At 39.5% G+C, this 20311-nt stretch overlaps 2 protein-coding genes and 1 non-coding gene across 5 annotated transcripts; 1 reads left to right on the top strand and 2 right to left on the bottom strand.

The window, feature by feature from the left end:
• Nucleotides 1–36: 36 nt before the first annotated feature.
• Nucleotides 37–2080, top strand: RPL36AL (ribosomal protein L36a like). Of its 2 annotated transcripts, none has more exons than XM_012757925.3 (2): nucleotides 37–139; nucleotides 1631–2080. In XM_012757925.3, exon 2 carries the CDS (start codon nucleotides 1666–1668, stop codon nucleotides 1984–1986), a length of 321 nt encoding a protein of 106 aa, XP_012613379.1. In that variant the 5' UTR covers nucleotides 37–139; nucleotides 1631–1665; the 3' UTR covers nucleotides 1987–2080. The 2 variants fall into 2 exon arrangements, with proteins under 2 accessions (XP_012613379.1, XP_012613380.1); XM_012757926.3 differs by lacking the exon at nucleotides 37–139 and adding an exon at nucleotides 176–237.
• Nucleotides 2081–9934: 7854 nt separating this feature from the next.
• Nucleotides 9935–19593, bottom strand: LRR1 (leucine rich repeat protein 1). 2 transcript variants are annotated; one of them, XM_012757917.3, is made up of 4 exons: nucleotides 19250–19580; nucleotides 18253–18351; nucleotides 14984–15705; nucleotides 9935–10831 (listed from the first exon to the last, which is right to left on the bottom strand). In XM_012757917.3, exons 1-4 carry the CDS (start codon nucleotides 19427–19429, stop codon nucleotides 10591–10593), a joined length of 1242 nt encoding a protein of 413 aa, XP_012613371.2. In that variant the 5' UTR covers nucleotides 19430–19580; the 3' UTR covers nucleotides 9935–10590. The 2 variants fall into 2 exon arrangements, with proteins under 2 accessions (XP_012613371.2, XP_075860163.1); XM_076004048.1 differs by having other exon boundaries at nucleotides 10613–10831; nucleotides 14988–15705; nucleotides 19250–19593.
• On the bottom strand, nucleotides 13049–13188 carry LOC142871595 (U4 spliceosomal RNA). The gene has a single exon (XR_012919836.1). It is a non-coding gene; the product is annotated as a U4 spliceosomal RNA (small nuclear RNA).
• Nucleotides 19594–20311: the final 718 nt, after the last annotated feature.

Here is a 20311-nt window from a genome sequence, read left to right on the forward strand (position 1 = left end):
AGACGCCTGGCCGTCGTAGGTGGCTGCCTATTGGTTCACAATACTGTCGCTCAGGTTCAGTTCCTACTTCCGCTTCATTCCTCTCTTTCCTGTTAGCGCGAGCGGCGGGAGGCGAGGGTTGCGGACGCCAACTTTCCCGGTAAGCTGAGAACCGGACGATAGTGGTTCCAACAGAAACTCTGTTGCTCAGTATCCGGGGCTGGAGTAGGCCCTTGTAGGAACGGAAGCTGAGACCCGGTACCTTGGCTTGGTTGAGTTCACTAACTGGCTTCTCCCTTCCGGAAAGGGACTCACGCATGGCGGCTACAGGGCCGCTGGGCACGACGACTTGTTTAGGACACGTCAGCCCTCAGAGCTGCTGACGGGTGACCGTGCTTCGGAGGGGAGAGCCACGCTGATGTGGTTCTCGGGGAAGGAAGGGCGGGTTGTAACAGTAGCTACTGCATCGCGCGCTGCACCAGCATACCCACGAGCTGGAAAATAGAGGAAGTGGGTCTGGGGAAGGGACTAGAAAAGAAACTATTTACTTTCTCTTTCTGCGGAGGAAAATTAGATGGACACCCCCACGCTTTTCTTTTTTTTTTTTTTTTGAGACAGAGTCTCGCTTTGTTGCCCAGGCTAGAGTGAGTGCCGTGGCATCAGCCTAGCTCACAGCAACCTCAAACTCCTGGGCTCGAGTGATCCTTCTGCCTCAGCCTCCCGGGTAGCTGGGACTACAGGCATGCGCCACCATGCCCGGCTAATTTTTTATATATATATTAGTTGGCCAATTAATTTCTTTCTATTTATAGTAGAGACGGGGTCTCGCTCTTGCTCAGGCTGGTTTTGAACTCCTGACCTTGAGCAATCCGCCCGCCTCGGCCTCCCAAGAGCTAGGATTACAGGCGTGAGCCACAGCGCCCGGCCTCCACGCTTTTCTTTTTGAGCAGCCACTTAGTACAGAGAACTGACAGTATTGGGCCTTCCAGTGCTGTTCTTGTTTTTTAGTGAGCTTCATTTTATTTGGGAAAAAAAGAGCTCAGATCATCCTGACCTACATGAAGTATATGCAAAATTTATCCGGCCCTGAGAGAGAATATAGGACTTTAGTTGCAGCCCTCTCCTCACCCCTGCCGCGTGCCCATAGAGCAATTAAATCATTTCCTTGTACTACTTGCCTCTTCTGTTATCTTCTGATTTCTGGAATTTGTGGTACAAAGAACAATGTAGAGCCAATCAATAGCTTGTGTTATTTTAATGTAAATTATCTGTAAACAATTTAGGAACTGCCTTTTTCCTTTAAAAACCCACTTGTAACTACTGCTAGTAGAGCATATATTCTGGACAACTTGAAACTATACTCCTCGATTGCTGTCCTCAAACTTGGCCCAAAGAAACTATACTTATATTAATTTCACATAAGTTTTTCTTTTCGGTCAACATATCAATGTTCCAATAATTTAAACTAAGTGTTCCCAAAAGGTATACACATTTGTATGTGCATTTATTTATAGGGCAGTGAGTATTTGGTGGATTTATACATTACTGATCCAATACTGTTTTCCTATAAATATCTAGGACTATCTAAGTGTATAGTACTTTTCACTTTTCAGAATGTTTAATGTCTGCTACCTTAAATATTTTACTACAGATTTCATTGAATAGACAGACGGCTCTACAGTAAACATGGTCAATGTACCTAAAACTCGAAGAACTTTCTGTAAGAAGTGTGGCAAGCATCAACCTCACAAAGTGACCCAGTATAAGAAGGGCAAGGATTCCCTGTATGCTCAGGGAAAGAGGCGCTATGATCGGAAGCAGAGTGGCTACGGTGGGCAAACAAAGCCAATTTTCCGGAAGAAGGCTAAAACCACAAAGAAGATTGTGCTAAGGCTGGAATGTGTTGAGCCTAACTGCAGATCCAAGAGGATGCTGGCCATTAAGAGATGCAAGCATTTTGAACTGGGAGGAGATAAGAAAAGAAAAGGCCAAGTGATCCAGTTCTAAACTTTGGGACTCTTTTTCTCCTTTAATTTTGAGGAGAAAATGTTGAAGCTGTAGAAAAATTACTTGTAGGGAAATAAATACAATGATATTAAAACCTTTTGTGTTTGTCTTTTAAATAGTATTGCATGTTTAATGTGGTTCTAGATTTAGGAACTAACAGTAAATTCTTTGGAAGTGAACAAAGGTTTATCCTATTTTCAAATTCTATTCCCCCAAATTGGAATTTTGTATTTACATATAAAGACAAGTCCTGCCTTAATACTTTACAACCAAGTTTAGAGATAGAAGAGGGGAAAATAAGGAGCATCTAGGAAGGGTCTCAATCAGATTTGGAAAAACATATATATATATATGAACTAGGAGCAGAGGATCCATTTGAGGGATAATACGAGCTGACTTTCTGCAAATGTTCTGTCTACTAGGGGCCACTAGCTACCTAGCTATTTAAAAATGCGATTCCTCAGTTATACTAGCCACATTTAGTACTCAATAGCCGCGTATGGCTAGTTTATGAGACAACACAGATATAAAGCATTTCCACTACATAAAGTTATTTTGGACAATATTAAAATGCTTTTTACTTAATTTTTAGATACAGGATCTCTGTTACCCAGGTTGGAGTACAGTGGCATTACGATAGTTCACTGTAACCTTGAACTCCTGGCCTCAACGGATTCTTTTGCCTCAGCCCAAAACACTTGTGATTACAATTGTGAGCCACCGTGCTAACCAGGACAGCACTTTTATTTATTTTTTATTTATTTATTTTGACACAGAGTCTCACTTTGTTGCCCAGGCTAGAGTGAGTGCCGTGGCGTCAGCCTAGCTCACAGCAACCTCAAACTCCTGGGCTCAAGCAATCCTTCTGCCTCAGCCTCCCGAGTAGCTGGGACTACAGGCATGTGCCACCATGCCCGGCTAATTTTTTGTGTGTATATATATATATATATATATATATATATATTTTTTTTTTAGTTGGTCAATTCATTTCTTTCTATTTTTAGTAGAGACGGGGTCTCACTCAGGCTGGTTTCGAACTCCTGAACTTGAGCAATCTGCCCGCCTCGGCCTCCCAGAGTGCTAGGATTATAGGCGTGAGCCACCATGCCTGGCAGGACAGCATGGTCTGTCCTGACATGGTCTTTAATATATGCCAGAAGCTCAATATTGATTTCAAACTACAAAAAGTTCTACATCTAGTGAAAGTGAAAAATCATGAGTCCATGATAACATAAACCTTGTTTTTTGAACCTTGTAGAATGTGCTCTTGGAGGTATTCAAATATTAGAATTTCTTGACAGTTGAGAGGGTTGAGGAGGTAAGCAGTTACCAATGAAAACAGAATAGAATGTTGAAACTCAGAATGAAAAGAATTGAGCCTAATAATTATCTGTGTAAGGCAAGAAAGAATAAGTTGAGTATCAAGTGAAAGGATTAAATAAACTCGGAAAGCGTATAGGTTATAAGAAGACAATTTCTGCTTTTCATATACAAATTTTAAATGTCTTAAAAGATACATACATGGGAGTGACTAAATGAGTAGAATTAGAAGAATGAAAAGGGCTAGGGCGTAGGGAATAACATGGTTAGCATTTAACCCCAATATAGACATATAAATGCATTTGTTGACAAAAAATTGTTTTTCTACAATAACATAAAAATCAGATGTGCACAATTTTTAAAGACACCATGTTACTTTTTAAATAATTTTTTTTTTTGAGACAGTCTTGCTCTGTGAACTGGGCTAGTGTGCCATGGCCTCAGCCTAGCTCACAGCAACCTCAAACTTCTGGGCTGAAGCAATACTCCTGCTTCAGCCTCCTGAGTAGCTGGGACTACAGGTACATGCCACCACACATGGCTAATTTTTCTTTTTCTTTTCTTTTTTTTTTTTTTTTGAGATGAGGGTCTTGCTCTTGCTTAGGCTCATCTTGAACTTCTGATCTCAAGTGATCTCCCCACCCTGGCCTCCCAGAGTGCTAGGATTACAGATGTGAGCCACTGGGCCCGGCCAAGAACCATGTTTTAATGCAGTTGTTTTAAATAATTTTTGTGGATAAGCCATCATTAATTTATGAGTTTGAAAAATTCAAGGTTATTTTACTTAATTTCAGAATTCTTGGTTTTAAAAACTGCAAGTGAATTAACTTTAGAAGGCAGTAGCCCTGGCTTAAAATCTGATCTGGACTTGTGAGAATTAAATACTGCATATAAAACACCTGGAACAAAGAGACCAGATTAATGGCAGCTCTTTTTATTTTTAATTATTATTTTTTAGCATATTATGGGGGTACAAATGTTAAGGTTACATATATTGCCCAGGCCTCCTCCCCCCTTGAGTAAGAGCTTCAAGCATGTCCATCCCCCAAATGTTGCACATCTTACTTGTGGTTGTATATACCCATCCCTTCCTCCCACCTCCCACCCTCCCGACACCCGATAAAATGTTACTCCTATATGTCCACTTAGGTGTTGATCCAGTAATACCAATTTGCTGGTGAGTACATGTGGTGCTTGTTTTTCCATTTTTGATACTTCACTTGGAATGGGTTCCAGCCATATCCAGGAATATACAAGAGGTGCTATATCACCATTGTTTCTTAAAGCTGAGTAGTATTCCATGGTATACATATACCACATTTTATTGATCTATTCATGAATTGATAGGCACTTGGGTTGTTTCCACAGCTTTGCAATTGTGAATTGTGCTGCTATAAACATTCGAGTGCAGGTGTCTTTTTCATAAAGTGACTTTTGATCTTTTGGGTAGATGCCCAGTAGTGGAGTTGCTGGATCAAATGGTAGATCTACTTGTATCGCTTTGAGGTATCTCCATATTGCTTTCCACAGAAGTTGAACTAGTTTGTAGTCCCACCAGCAGTGTAGGAGTGTTCCTCTCTCTGCATCCATGCCAGCATTTGTTGTTTGGGGACTTTTGGATAAAGGCCATTCTCACTGGAGTTAAGTGATATCTCATTGTGGTTTTGATTTGCATTTCCCTGATGATTAGAGATGTTGAACATTTTTTCAAGTTTGTTGGCCATTAATCTGTCTTCTTTTGAGAAATTTCTGTTCATGTCCTTTGCCCATTTTTTGATAGGGTTATTTGATTTTTTTCTTGCTGATTTTCCTGAGTTCTAAATAGATTCTAGTTATCAACCCTTTATCAGATGTGTAGCTTGCAAAAATTTTCTCCCATTCTGTGGGTTGTCTGTTTGCTCTCTTGACAGTTTCTTTGGCTGTGTAGAAGCTTTTTAATTTGATCGGGTCCCATTTGTTTATTTTTGTTGCCGTTGTGATTGCCTTTGGGGTCTTCTTCATAAATTCTTTGCCTAGGCCAACGTCTAGGAGTATTTCCAACATTTTCCTCCAGAATTCTAATAGTTTCATACCTAAGGTTCAAGTCTGTTAACCAGCATCAGTTGATTTTTGTGAGAGGTGAAAGGTGTGGGTCTTGTTTCAGTCTTCTACATGTGGCTATCCAGTTTTCCCAGCACCATTTATTGAATCTTTTTAAGGTACATTTGCATTATATACATATAATGCAAACATATATAATTTTTGCTGTAAGAATTAAACTGACCACTAGTTCAAAGAATTATTTCTCTGGACCAGGGGTGAGAAACATGTGGCCTTCTAGGTCCTTAAGTGTGGCCTTTTGGCTGAACCCAAATTTTACAGAACAAATCCTTTTATATTAATATATTATGTTTTATGTTTTAAATGAATGTATTTAACATATACAGATTATACAACTCCCAACTATCTAATCAAAGAAGTTTCACGGTGATGTTTGAATCACGGGGAGGACCCTATCTGGACACAAAACAAGACCCAGCCCATAATCAAACTTTTTCTGCTATGACAAAGGGTCTGGTTATCTTCTGTGGTATATGTATCTTGCTCTGTAAACTTCTATCTTGCTCTTGCTCGATAATCTTGCTCCCCCTTAATAAACCTCACCTCATTAAAAAAATGTATTTAACTCACGCCTGTAATCCTAGCACTCTGGGAGGCCGAGGAGGGCGGATTGCTCAAGGTCAGGAGTTTGAAACCAGCCTGAGCAATAGCGAGACCCCGTCTCTACTATAAATAGAAAGAAATTAACTGGCCAACTAATATATATATATACAATTAGCCGGGCATGGTGGCATATACCTGTAGTTCCAGCTACTCAGGAGGCTGAGGCAGAAGGATTGCTTGAGCCCAGGAGTTTGAGGCTGCTGTGAACTAAGCTGACGCCACGACACTCACTCTAGCCTGGGCAACAAGCAAGACTCTGTCTCAAAAAAAAAAAAAAAAAAAAAAATGTATTTAAAATACCAAAGAATAAAATAAGTTTCAACAACAAAAAATCCTCTCAGATATACTAGCACAATTAGAACACTAGTAAGCCATGAGGGCTAAATTAATGGCTGCTATGCTCATGATTTGGTTCTAACTTCCCCTGTTTGACTGGTGCCACTACCTACCACACAGGCTGGTTGTCAAGAGTTTATGGGGGTCAAGTATGCCGGTCTGTTATCAGCTTTTGACAGTGGCGCACTGTGTTTCTGTCTGAAACGGAATTTGTGTGAATAGTTGCACAGCTTGACAGTAGTTTTTAATTCTGTCTGCTTAACAGCCCATCACGTCAAAAAAGACCAAGAGAATGCTGAAGGAAGCAAACAGATTTTTAAATGAGGATAGGGAATTGCAAGATTATCTTATTTCTGCTTAAGATAAGATGGTTTACTTGCTTTGTGATACTGCAATATCAACATTAGTGAAATTCATCCACTAGCAAAAAACAATTACAAATTACAAAAGAAAGACCAAAAGAAAAACTATTAAAAAATTAATGAATTTAAAACCAAAACAACAAAAAAATAAACTCAGTGCCCATCAGCATTATAACACTAAGACCACAAATATTTTAAATTAGAGGGAGAGGCACAAAAGGTTGTATTGCAAAAATTAAAAGATGAAAGGCAAAAGCAAAGACAATTCTTTCAAGCAGCAATATGACCCAGAAATAATGCCACTAAAGCAACTTATAAAGTAGCTTATATACTCAGGAAAAAAGAGAAGCCATTCAATGATGCAGGAATTATTAACGGATCGGCAGCATGCCATTAATCTTCAACTTAACAGAGCAACTCATACAATACTTCAAAAAGAAATAATACATATTATTCAATCACTTTGGATGAACCAAATGATACCCAGCACAGGTTTTTATATCTCATTTGGGTCACATCAGATTTTCTTTGCTACACAAGAGTTACTTGTTTTGGGCACTCTTGTGACCAGAACATGGGTCATAGTTATCTTCAACAACTTTCAAGATAAATGTGAAGTTGGACTGAATTTGGTAAATTTAGTGAGTGTGTACAGATGGTACACCTTCTATGACAGGAAAACATGAAAGGTTTATTGCACAGAAAAAAGGTATTAACAGATCCAGATGATCTCATTTCTTTTCATTGTATCTTCCACCAGTAAAATCACTTTGCAACAAGTTATAAGTATTGTTAACAGTATTCATGCAAATTCTACACGGCATTGTCAGTTTAGTAATATGCTAAAAGTTGAACGATGAGGTATTCAGTGTGGATTTGCCGTATCATAAAGTGAAGTGGCTATGGCACAGACAGGTGTTACCCAAAATTTATCTCTGTGAGAACAGATAGTTAAATTTTATGAAAGGATCAGAAATGTGAATTATTGAAAGAAGATTTCCATAGGAACGCAGCATTTCTGTGATATCATGTCAGTCACAATGACTTAAATATTTCTTTGCAAGGTAAAACCAGGTCCATATACAATTATGTGGCCAAATATGCAAGCATTAAAAAAAATGCTATCTTTTTTCAAAACACTTCAAAAGAAAATTTCAGATGAACATTTTCCCCAGTTAGCAAAGGTCATTGATAAGCAGGACGATATATGTGAATCATGTGAAGAATATACAGCAGTTACAGACCTATTAATTGGAGAATACAATGAAAGTTTCACTGACTTGGAGAACTATGACATCACACTCAAATTAGCATTTCAGCCTCACCTAGTTATCACCAAGGCACCTAAAGAACTACAGATAGAATTGAGTTTTCAGTAAATTACATTTTTTTTTTGAGACAGAGTCTCACTTTGTTGCCTAGGCTAGAGTGAGTGCTGTGGCGTCAGCCTAGCTCACAGCAACCTCAATCTCCAGGGCTCAAGCAATCCTTCTGCCTCAGGCTCCGGAGTAGCTGGGACTACAGGCACGCACCACCATGCCCGGCTAATTTTTTCTATATATATTAGTTGGCCAATTTCTTTCTATTTATAGTAGAGACAGGGTCTCACTCTTGCTCAGGCTGGTTTCAAACTCCTGACCTTGAACAATCCGCCCAGAGGCTAGGATTACAGGCGTGAGCCACCTCTCCTGGCCCAGTAAATTACATTTTAAAGTCATTGTTTGATGTTAAGATCAGGTTGCAATATGGAAAAAGGCAGAATATCCACGCCTTCAGCAACATGCCCGAAAAATGCTTTCTTGCTTTTCAACCACTTATTATTTTAATCTACATTCTCCTACCTAACCCAAATCAAGACACCCTTAAAGTCACAAATGACTGATACCCATCTAGAGGATCAACTTAAATTGCCAACCTCCATGCGGCAACCGAATATTCAAATACTTTCCAACAAAAAGCAGAGATAAAGGCATTAAAAGGTTAACTTTAACAAAGTTTTCATTTTTTGAAATTATTAAGTATATAGTATTTTTTAGATTTTCACAAAATAATGTACATTTTTAAGTGTATCTAATGGAAGTTACTTGAATGTGGCCTTATTTGATTATAGGTAAATTAATGCAGCCTTCCAACATGAAAAGCTTCTCCACCCCTGCTCTCGACCAATGTCTAGTCTCTCAGAGAATCAGTTATGCATAGAAACTTTAAAGATCATATATGAATAGTTTTAATAAAGACGTTCTAACATTTTGGCCAGGCGCAGTGGCTCACACCTGTAATCCTAGCACTCTGGGAGGCCAAGGCAGGAGGATCGCTCAAAGTCATGAGTTCAAAACCAGCCTGAGCAGGAGCGAGACCCCGTCTCTACTAAAAATAGAAAGAAATTAATTGGCCAACTAAAAATATATAGAAAAAAATTAGCTGGGCATGGTGGCGCATGCCTGTAGTCCCACCTACTCAGGAGGCTGAGGCAGAAGGATTCCTTGAGCCCAAGAATTTGAGGTTGCTGTGAGCTAGGCTGATGCCACAGCATTCTAGCCCGGGCAACAAAGTGAGATTCTGTCTCAAAACAAACAAACAAACAAAAATATGTTCTAACATTTAAAACAGCATCTAGTCCAGGCACAGTGCTCATGTTTAATCCCAGCATTTTGGGAGGCCAACGCAGGAGGATCTCTTGAGGCCAGGAGTTTGAGTCCAGCCTGGGCAACATAGCAAGACCCCTGTGTCTCTACAAAAAATTTTAGAGAATGATAAAAAAGGAAAACAGCATTTACTAGGAGTATTTTAATTTTCACAAAAGAAAAAAAAAGCCTCAAATAAATATTTTAGGAAGACAAAGGGAAGAAAGCAGTCATTTTTAAAGAAACAGTCATATAGAGACCCTATATCCAAGCCCAAAGCAGTAAGTATATTATGCAAACACGGGAGAAGGTTTTCTCTTGTAACTTTGACTTTCTTCGTTCACAAAAACCAGTTTTGAGATTATTACATCATCTAGTGGAGAGGCTGATTTGTTAGGGCAGTATGAATGAATAGAATGAACAGTTAATACTGATTCTATTTTCCACGATTCTTTGAAGTCAGTTACTTTTCCATTCCCTCTGCCCTAATTCAAATCAACATTTAGCTGGTATGTTGCCACACTTTTTAAGTTAAAAACTTAAAATTTATTACTGGAAACAGTGTTCAGAAAAAGAAAAAAAAAAAAAAAAAAAAAAAAAAACTTAAAATTTCTGCTCCCTCTCCTACCCACCCCCCAAAATAAAACACTCAGAAATCACAACAAAGATTATGTGAACAGTATAAAATTTATAAAAGCTGAAGTCTGTCTCAAAGCAATTTCTACTTCATGCTTGTTATTTATAGTACAAATTTATATTTAAAAATTGTATATGTAGAATACACCTAAAAAAACCTAAAAAGTGATGTGCTTAACTTATATAGTTTCATACTAAACAAGTTTTCACTATAATTTAGAACATATTAGTCCTCCAAGGTATATTTTCTGCATACAGGAACTCAAATTTCTTTAGTAGAAATGTAAGAACAAAGTTGATAAAATTCTTATGAACAGAGAAATTGGGATCAATAACTGTTTAACATTAAAAGATAACCTCATAACCAACCTGGAAACTTCAGGCTTAAATTAATGTAAGTGCAATGAACTGATAAAAAGTTAACCCCATAGTAAAACTGAATTTGGTTTTAATGAAATTAAAGTGTTGGAGTCAAATGACTTAAATTGTTAGACTAACACACATTCCTCCTCTCAAGCAAGTATACAAAAAGCTTCCCTTTCACTGATGTGACACTGTTAAATCATAAATGAATTCCCAAAAGTTATGTAATCAAATAAAATTTCTTTTTGTGATATTATCTATTACTTTAACATAACAGAGGAATTTACATAACAGTCTAGAGAACAGAAGTAAGAGATAATAGGTACTTCAGTACTACCCATATTATCTACTAAGACCACAGTGTGAGCAACAGAGTGTAGATTCATAGTAGTAGTTCCTTGAATAAAAGAGCTTACACAGAATCTTCCACAAACACAGGTTTTTGCAGTATCCAAATCTTCACAAAGATGGAATGGAATGATATGAGAGCCATATGGAATCCTATTGGAAAAAATGTTTAAAAACATGTTACTAGATTCAGAACTTCAAGTATTAGGACAAAAATTATTATGACACTAAATTGTAACAATGGAAAAATAAAATTACATTATTACTTGACTGACTCTATTTCTCTTCCTAATTGGTAAGCATGGGGAAAAATATACTAAAAAACAGCGTATGATATATTGAGAACCTAAGATACTACTCCTTAAAGTATCTTTCAGCATGGCTACTCAATAGTATAATTTAGTAAATAGAATGAAAAAGTCTTCTGTCCTTTATATACACTCTCCTAGGCATCAATTGTTCAAAAGGGAAATTTAAACTTTTCAAAACAAATTTAAAACACATGTTGTTTGGGGCATTAGTTTTACCTGACTGGCTAAATCAGTAAGGCTAACCTTACTTAAATCATTTTGCCCTCCTACTTAAAACTCTTCAATGGTACCCAATGCAATTAAAATCAAATCAAACTTCTGTGATCTTCTACAAGACACTAAGAAGTCCTGAGATTGCCTGCCCACTGCCCAACTCCCCTTAGCTGAACACAGCCATGCCTGTTACTTTGTCTCCCACACACTGTCTTATTTGTTGTTTTTCTAGTCTCCAGCCTCGGTCAGCACACAACAGGTGCTCAGATATTTTTCAACAAATAAGCCTACTTTTATAAGTTAAACTAGAGTTAAAATCCTATCAGAAAAGTCTGAAAAGATATACATCAAATAAAAAATAGTAGTTAGGCCGGGTGCGGTGTCTCACGCCTGTAATCCTAGCACTCTAGGAGGCTGAGGCGGGCAGATTGCTCGAGGTCAGGAGTTCGAAACCAGCCTGAGCAAGAGCAAGACCTCATCTCTACTATAAATAGAAAGAAATTAATTGGCCAACTAATATATATAGAAAAAATTAGCCGGGTATGGTGGCACATGCCTGTAGTCCCAGCTACTCGGTAGGCTGAGGCAGAATTGCTTGAGCCCAGGAGTTTGAGGTTGCTGTGAGCTAGGCTGATGCCACGGCACGCACTCTAGCCTGGGCAACAAAGCGAGACTCTGTCTCAAAAAAAAAAAAAAAATAGTAGTTAACTTTAGTAGGGAATATAGAATTGCCTCTATTTGCAATTTTTTATTTTTCATAAAAAGAATGTATTAATTTGTTGCTTGTGTAAGTAATCATTTTTTAAAAACTGCTAGGAAGTACCTATCACATGTTTACATTAATCTTTTCAGGACAGTTACAGACTGAGGAAACAGATAATAATTAAAAACTATTTTCTATCTAACATAACTTAAATTCCAATATATTTTCCTAGATCATAACTTTTATGTTTCTAACCACCAGTTAAGACCATTTGTCAACAGGTATTGCTATCATAACTTTGGATCTATATTCTTGTTTTTAAAAAATATAAATACTGTAATGTTAATTCATTCAGCACTAACAAATTATTTTCCTGTGGAATTAATTGTATCTAGCCAATTATATCACGTTTTGATCATCTATTTTTTCCTTTCAACACTGTACTTTTCTATGTTGGACTTCAGTTTTTACCTGATCATTTAGCCAATTTGTTATAGTCTTTTCAAATCCTTGAAAATTGTTCATAACATTTCTTCATCTGGACATAATTTTCAAATTCAAATAAATATATAATTTCTTTTATATACGTCTTAGAGAAACAAGAGCCTCAGGAGAAACTCATTGCCAAAAGACACCATTTGGAATTCCTTCAAATCGAGTGTTTAAACCTGAATCATCAATATCACTTCTGAAGATTCAAAAAAATATATATAACACAAAATAGAGGCCCATTTCCAGAGATTCTGAACTAGTTGGTGTGAAGTGGAATCTAGGCATTTATGTTATTTAAAAGCTTCTCTACAGCTAATGATAACAACATTGATTGATTTTTAATTGCCAGACAAGCAAATTACATATATTTATATATTCAATAAATATTTGAGAACTTTTATGAGCCAGGCACTGTTCTAGGCAATTACATTATCATTTAACAGGCAATTCTTAACTCCAAGTTAAGGGCCAATGCCTTAAACCAGTGCTTCCAGAGAGAACATCATCAGCATCACTTGGGAACTTGTTAGAACTACAATTTCTTCAGCCTCACCTCAAATTTACTCAGAATCTCTGAGGGTGGGGACCAGCAATCTTTTCAAATTAGCCTCACCGTTTTTTTAGATTTTTTTTCTTTTGTTTTTAGTTCTGTCTCTGAAGAGACTGTCAAAAACTGCCAATGCTGACTGTATTTCAAGTCGTCATGTGGAGTATTGGGAAAAGTTTTCAATTAGCAATAATCGTGCCTCAGATAAACCTCACTGGCTACGATACTGCCACTGTGCAAAGCTAGAAAAGTTCTTCTGCTGGGGATAGTAAGGAGGGAGGATTGGATTGGGTTTCAGAGGGGTCCGGGAGCACAAAAATTGTATGCAAAATTCAGTGTACTCACATATGCATTTTTCTGTATCTTTGACTTTGGTCAGTTTTTTAAAGAGCCCTTAGCCCCTAAAAAAAAAAGGCCAGCTTGGCACAGTGACTTAAGAGGTTGAGGTGTCCCCTCCACTGCTAAATTTGACTGGCTTAAAAAAAAAAAAAAGGCTGAGGGGAGAGAAATGCTTGAGCCTAGGAGTTTGAGGCTGCAGTGAGCTGTGAGCCTGGGCAACAGAGTGAGAACCAGTCTAAAAAAAAAGACTAGGGGAAGAGAACCAACTGCTATTGAGTCGTACTGCATGCCAAATACTTTTGCATTATATTTATTAGCTCATTTATCTTCACAACTCTGTAAAGTGGCTATTATTGTTCCTGTTTCAGATTCACAGATGAGAAAACTGAATCAAAGAGGTTAAATGGCTTGCTAAAGTCATACAAAGGGGTGACGCCAGGAATTAATTCCAATTCTCACTTCAAAGACCACACTTCACCACAGTGTCAGATTGGAGTTCTCAAAGGGTACATCAGAATCACCTGGACGGCTTATTAAAACACAGACAGCTGGACTCCACTCTCAGTTTCTGATTCGGGAGGTCTGTGGTGTAGCCCAAGACCATGCTTTTTTTTTTCCCCCCTCTGAAACAGAGTCTCTCTGTCACCTTAGGCTGGAGTACAGTGGTGAGATCATAGCTCACTGCAGCCTTGAACCTTGAACTCGTGGGCTCAACAATCCTCCAGCCTCAGCCTCCCACATAGCTGGGATTACAGGTGCAAGTTACCACAGCTACCTAATTTTTTAAATTTATTTTGTAGAGATGGGTTCTATGTTGCCCAGGCTGGTCTTAAACTCCTGGGCTCAAGTGATCCACCTTGACACCCCAAAGTGCTGAGAATACAGGCATGAACTACCATACCCAGCCAGAACTTACATCTCTAACAAGTTCCCAGGTGATGGTGATGCTGCTGGCAAAGGGCCACACTCTGAAAAACAATGCTATTCATTCATTCAACTACTTATTCAGTGTAGAATATATGCCAGGGTTCTCACTAACGTTGACTAAAAAAAAAGAAAAAAAAAAAGAATATATGCCAGGGGATACTATGTTTTAGATCCTAGGAAAATGCAGAATAAAATTACATCCATGCATTCATGAATCTTAACATTGTAGTGGGGGAAAACTGACAGCAAACAAAAAAAACAATTAAAAAAAAAAAAAGGCCAGGCATGGTGGCTCACGCCCGTAATCCCAGCACTTTAGGAGGCTGAGGCAGAAGGACCACTTGAGACTAGGACTTCAAGGCTAGCCTGGGCAACATAGCAAGACCCTGTCTCTACAAAAAAATTTTAAAAATTAGCCAGGCGTGGTGGTGTGTGCCTGTCGTCCTAGGCAATCAAGAATAATGAATGAGTCCTATGACAAAAAAAAAATCAAGCAATGTAAGGAGATGAGGAATAAAACTTTTGATAAGGTGAACAGGTAAGACCTTTCTGGGTGACACTTGGGCAGGGAACTGAATAAAGTCAAGGAGTGAGCTATGAGACTTCCTGGAGGAAAATCATTCTAAGCAGAGGCAAAAAACAGCAAGAAGGCCATATAGCATGGGGTCAGATTATGCATAGCATTGTAAGCTACATCAGACTTTAACTATTACTTTGAGTTTGATGAGAATACTAGGGTCAAAGGTACCTTTTATGACTATTAAAAATCTTACCTACTATTTAATACAGTTCGTGCAGAATATTCCAATAAAGTTAATGGCACTTGCAGCATTATAATTGGAAGAACTTCTGGTTGTTCGAAACGATTTCCAAAAAGATCTAAGTATTCAAGGGATAAATGTTTAAATTCACTAGGCAAAAATGGAAGCTTATTTCGGGCTGCTGACAAAAAACGAAGGTTTGTTAGTTGTCCTATCTTGAAAGGAAGTCGAATCAATTCATTATCGTCAAGTTTTATATCTGTAAGTTCTCGGAGCTGACAGAACTGCACAGGGAGTGCCTTGATTTTGTTCTTGCTGAGATCCAAACACCGAAGTGACTTTTGGAGTGTAGAGTGACACAAGGCTACACTAAATGACTCCAAGTGATTGTCATTCAGGTTAAGTTCTTGAAGGTGTATGAGGTCTCCAATTGTAGCTGGAAGCTTTTTTATATGGTTGTGACTCAAGTCTAATTTCCTAAGGTTTTTTAAGCAAAGCATGCGCATATCAACTCGGACAAGCCCACAATAAGAAGTCTGAAGATGTTCCAGAGAATAAGGAAAGTTCTTGCTTAGAGGATAGTCCTTTTTGGATGTGATAACCATTTTAGTTTTAAACTTTTCAAATTCTGAAGGCTTCACGGATGTAAGCGTTGAAAGCGGTGCGTCAACATCAGAGCCTCTATGAACCAATCTCACAGCTGAAAGGAAACCCTTTAAACTGCTGGAATTGGCCTGAATAAACAAAAATAAGTTGTAGCATTATAAATTCCATTTCAATAGATAATGTATACATGCTAGTTCTTCCCCTAACAAACTCTGTTGTTATATATGAATGCCATACAATCATTTATTGAAATTGGCTGTAAAAAATAAATTTTTCACCAGTCTGAGCAACATAGTGATACTTCATCTCTATAAAAAATAGAAAATTTGCTGGGTGTGGTAGCTTGCTTATGCCTATAGTCCCAGCTACTTGGGAAGCTGAAGCAGGATTGCTTGAACCCAGGTGTCTGAAGTTGCAGTGAGCTATGATGGCACCACTGCACTCTACCCCAGGCAGTAGAGACACTGTCTCAATACTTTTTTTACTAAATTTCAACTTTAAAGGTGCTTGAAAAAAATTATGTTGAGACACACATTCTAAGTAAAACAGTTCGAAGGGCAATAAGAGTATACAGTAAGACAGGAAAGCTTTAAAGATTCCACTTAAGATTGGGCATAAGATGAACTGACCCAAATTTCCAGTGCCTCTGAGATAAGACACACATGCTGTGTGCTGCAAAATGCCCAGGGTGCCATTCACAAAGACTAAGAGTTGTGCAAAGTGATGGCTCTCTCAAAAGCAACAAGGTGCTAGGAAACATGAAAAGCAAGAGAGAGGAGAGTTCTCAAAAAAAAAAAAAAAAAAAAGAAAAGAAAAGAAAAAGAAAAGCAAGAGAGATTGCTCTCCGCTGGTGAGATAGAGAAATCACTGATAAAGTGGCAAATGAACTAAGTCATCAATAAAAATAGCTAATATTAAATACTTATAGAATACTTTGGAATTTTCCCAAAGTTTACATATGAAGGAGAAGTAAATCTTCAGCAAGTCTGGGGAAGGATGTGATGGTGTTTTGTTGGAATGTGGGAGCAAAGATTGGAAATATAATCTGAGGACAGACTGTAAATGAGCTTGGGTGTCAAGGTAAGGTGGAGGGAATGATCAGGCTGTGGGAAACCACTAAAGAATTTTGAGCACTGAGAATTATATGACAAGAGCTAAATATTACTCTGGCAGCACTGTACACAAGGAAATGGAGTAGGAAAAGTCTGAGGAAGATTTGGGTCCAGTAGGTAGAGAGCAGTGGCTTACAGACTTGAGAGTCACCCACAATAACAGCTGTGCTATGGGAATGGAAGGCAGGTATCATAGAAAACAGGCAGAGGATTGAAATAAAGCCTTCAATTTGGAGATAGAAAAAAGATTGCTAGAGATGGGAGATAAAGGAATGGCTGAGAAAACTAAAGGTAAACCAGGATAGTGCCCTATCATAGATGCCAGGAAAGAGTATTAAGAGTGGTTACTGGTGTCAAATTCTAGAGTTCAAAAAGGATGACAAATACATACAATGTGAAAGGCAAATAGGAAGGAGATTACTGATCTTTGAAAAAACCAGTAAAAGTAAAGGTCAAAAAGATCGTAAGAAAGCAGAGGCAATGGATTCAGCCTCTGCTGAATTTGTCTGTTTTGTTATTTTTTTAAGTCAGTGAGACCTCAGCTTGTTTTTAGATAGAAAGAAGTTAGTGGAAAGATAGGCTAAAGGATAAGAACAAAATGACGAGAACATGGAAGAGGTAGGACAAAATGATTCCACTCAATCCAAATTCCTTAAATTGTTCTTCAACTTTTAATATTCACACAGCATTTTGCTTGGGGTTAAGGATAATGCAAGAATGAAAAAGGCACTGTTCCTACTCTGGGAAGGGGGAAGAGAAAAGGGAGAAAGGGAGATAGAGCAAAATATTCAAAAAAAATTTTAATAGTTGATGTATTTTTTTTTTTTTTTTGAGACAGAGTCTCACTTTTGTTGCCCTGGCTAGAGTGAGTGCCGTGGGGTCAGCCTAGCTCACAGCAACCTCAAACTCCTGGGCTCAAGCGATCCTCCTGCCTCAGCCTCCCGAGTAGCTGGGACTACAGGCATGCGCCACCACGCCCGGCTAATTTCTTGTATATATATATTTTTAGTTGGTCAATTAATTTCTTTCTATTTTTTTAGTAGAGACGGGGTCTCGCTCAGGATGGTTTCGAACTCCCAACCTCGAGCAATCCGCCCTCCTCGGCCTCCCAGAGTGCTAGGATTACAGGCGTGAGCCACCACGCCCGGCCTGATGTATTTTTTAAAATTATTATAGTAAATACAAAAAAAGACAGTTCTAATTGCATTTTATTCCCCCTTTTTTTACACCAAACTTAAATTTGTAACTTGTGGTTTTGCTGGCAAAATGGTAGACCTATGCTACTTGTCTTATAGATTTCCAGTCTAAGAATACCCTAATGTTCCATTTTGACCACCGAAACAAACCATTTTCCTCCCCATCCCGGGATCCTTACTAAGGCTGAATCTGCCCTTTTAGAAGGCACGCAAGCATATCTGGGAAGCTTCCTTTTATGCCTTTTCCTCTTCAAACATAGCTACAAGAGTCTGTCCCTATTCAGCTATATGGGATATCAGGACCCTCAGTCTTCTTTAAAGAAAATACAGCCAAGCAACCTAACCATTAATGTTTCTAATACCATACCTTACTTAGACAGATATCCACAGGAGGCTTCTTTAAACGAACAGTGGCTTTCCCCTCATCCACAAATTTGGTGAAGAGTTGCTCAATGTTTTCCTTTAGCTGCTCGAAACCAAAGAGAAAAAAGGACACAACTAGGTATTCTCCCATTCCAACTCTATAGCTGCAGTAAGAGTTGCCCAAAATAGTTACCTGCCTTCATAACCTCAGTCCATTAGTCTAGAGTAGGTACGCCTCCCACTAGATATATAAACCCTATGAGAGCAGGAATCTTGCCTTCTTTGTTTACTTCTCTATCCCCAGACCTAATAGATGCTCAAAAATTTTTAGCAGCTGATGTTGCCTGTGCCTTAGACTTCAATTCAACAAGTATTTATCGAGAAGCCACTGAGCACCAGGCACTATGATGGGGCACGGGACACATCAGTGAATAAGTCTGGCACGGTAAATACACTTATCGAGTTGACAATCTGATAAGAGAGGCAGTTATTTAAAAATTAATTACAGGCATGACAAATACCAAGACAAAAGAAGTGCAGGCTGCTATAGCCTGTTTTTTAAAAAAAGCTAGAGGAAATAATGTGGGAGAAACAGAATTTATTGAACGAAAATGAAGTTATTTTACTGTTCCCCCAAATCGAACAGCTGCTTCATTTGCAGTTGTTTCACGCGGGCGGAAATCTCAGAAGCTTGAAACGGGCGGGGTTGCTATCCACTACTAAATAACAACACTGGAAATTCAGAGTCGCAGAAATGGGCAAGAAAAATAGCGAAAAGGTGCACTCTCAAACTCTTTTCTCCTTTGGGTCCGTAGGGAGACTCACCAGACCCTGGAGTCAGGCTACAAGTAGGGCTCAGGGAACAGGAGTTCAGGAACCCCGCAGGCGGACTCCCGCCTCGGTCACGGCCCGGCGCGCGAGGCCTGAGGGAGCTCCATCTCTCGGCTCCGGGAAAGAGCGCGTGACTGACTCGCTTAACAGGGCCTGCCCACTCCACGCACCTCATAGCGGGTCCCGCGCTTGTCCTTCAGGGTAGAGATGAGCAGGCAGGCGGGGTGCGGGTGACTCGTGGGCGTCTGCTGACAGAGGCTCAACACGGCTCGGGAGCCCTTGCCCCGGTTCCTCAGCCCCAAGGCTGGCAAGAGCCGGCTGACCACTTCCACCTCGCAGTGTAGCTTCATCTTGGCGAGCGAGCGGCAGCAAAACACTGGGCTTTGAAACTTCCTCCTTCCCGCCACCGGGGTCCTCGAGCACGCAGGCTGTCCGCGGATTCGCCTGCCTGCTTGACGTGCCAGCGACTCGGACTTTCTTAGTACAGTGGCTCTACGAGTCCCACAGGAGACAACATTCCCTCTTCCTTGCAGGGCTGGGTCTTCGCTTCGGCTGTAGATCGGCGGAACGCAGACATCAACCGCCTGAGGACCGGGCTCGCGCCCCACAAAACAGGCAATCGGCGAGGGCGCACCATCCTTTCTAGGCTGGCGGCGGCGGTGATCATTGCTTGCAGCTGGTTCCTACGGTTTCCTGGGCTGACGCTTAATGTGTTTTCATCACTCGTTGGACCTCTGAGGGAATCCCTGTGTGCGTCTATGTTATAGGGAAAGGCCCTTAGAACTGTATGAGATGCCGCATAAGCCAGCGAGGGCGTGATATCCCCCGGCAATGTCTAGTGTTTGTTTTGTTTTTGGTGACTCCCAACAGGCAACACCTGTCACGCCAGAGAGGAGCTTTAAATGACTACGTTTAACTTGGCAATTCCTGTTGAACAAATCTGCACTTTTCAACCGCAGGTGGATTGGATGGAGTAACTGGCTTAAGCGCATCTGAGACTCGGAAAGACTGTCCACGCCCCACGTGTTCTTCGGACTCCTTTCATTTATTTTACCAGGGTGGGGCTTAGGGCGCGTGGGAGGTGCCTGGGGCGCAAATATTAATAATTTTAAGGAGGAGCTCATTCTCAGGGTTAGTCTTAACTCAAAATTTGCGCTATAGAGCCTCCCTCACCTTATGCTGATCCCGGCATTTTATTAAACATTTTAAGCATTTTATTTAGTCTGAGTTGT

Source organism: Microcebus murinus, chromosome 6 (genome assembly GCF_040939455.1).
Source record: "Microcebus murinus isolate Inina chromosome 6, M.murinus_Inina_mat1.0, whole genome shotgun sequence".
NCBI classification, from domain to species: Eukaryota; Metazoa; Chordata; class Mammalia; order Primates; family Cheirogaleidae; genus Microcebus; species Microcebus murinus.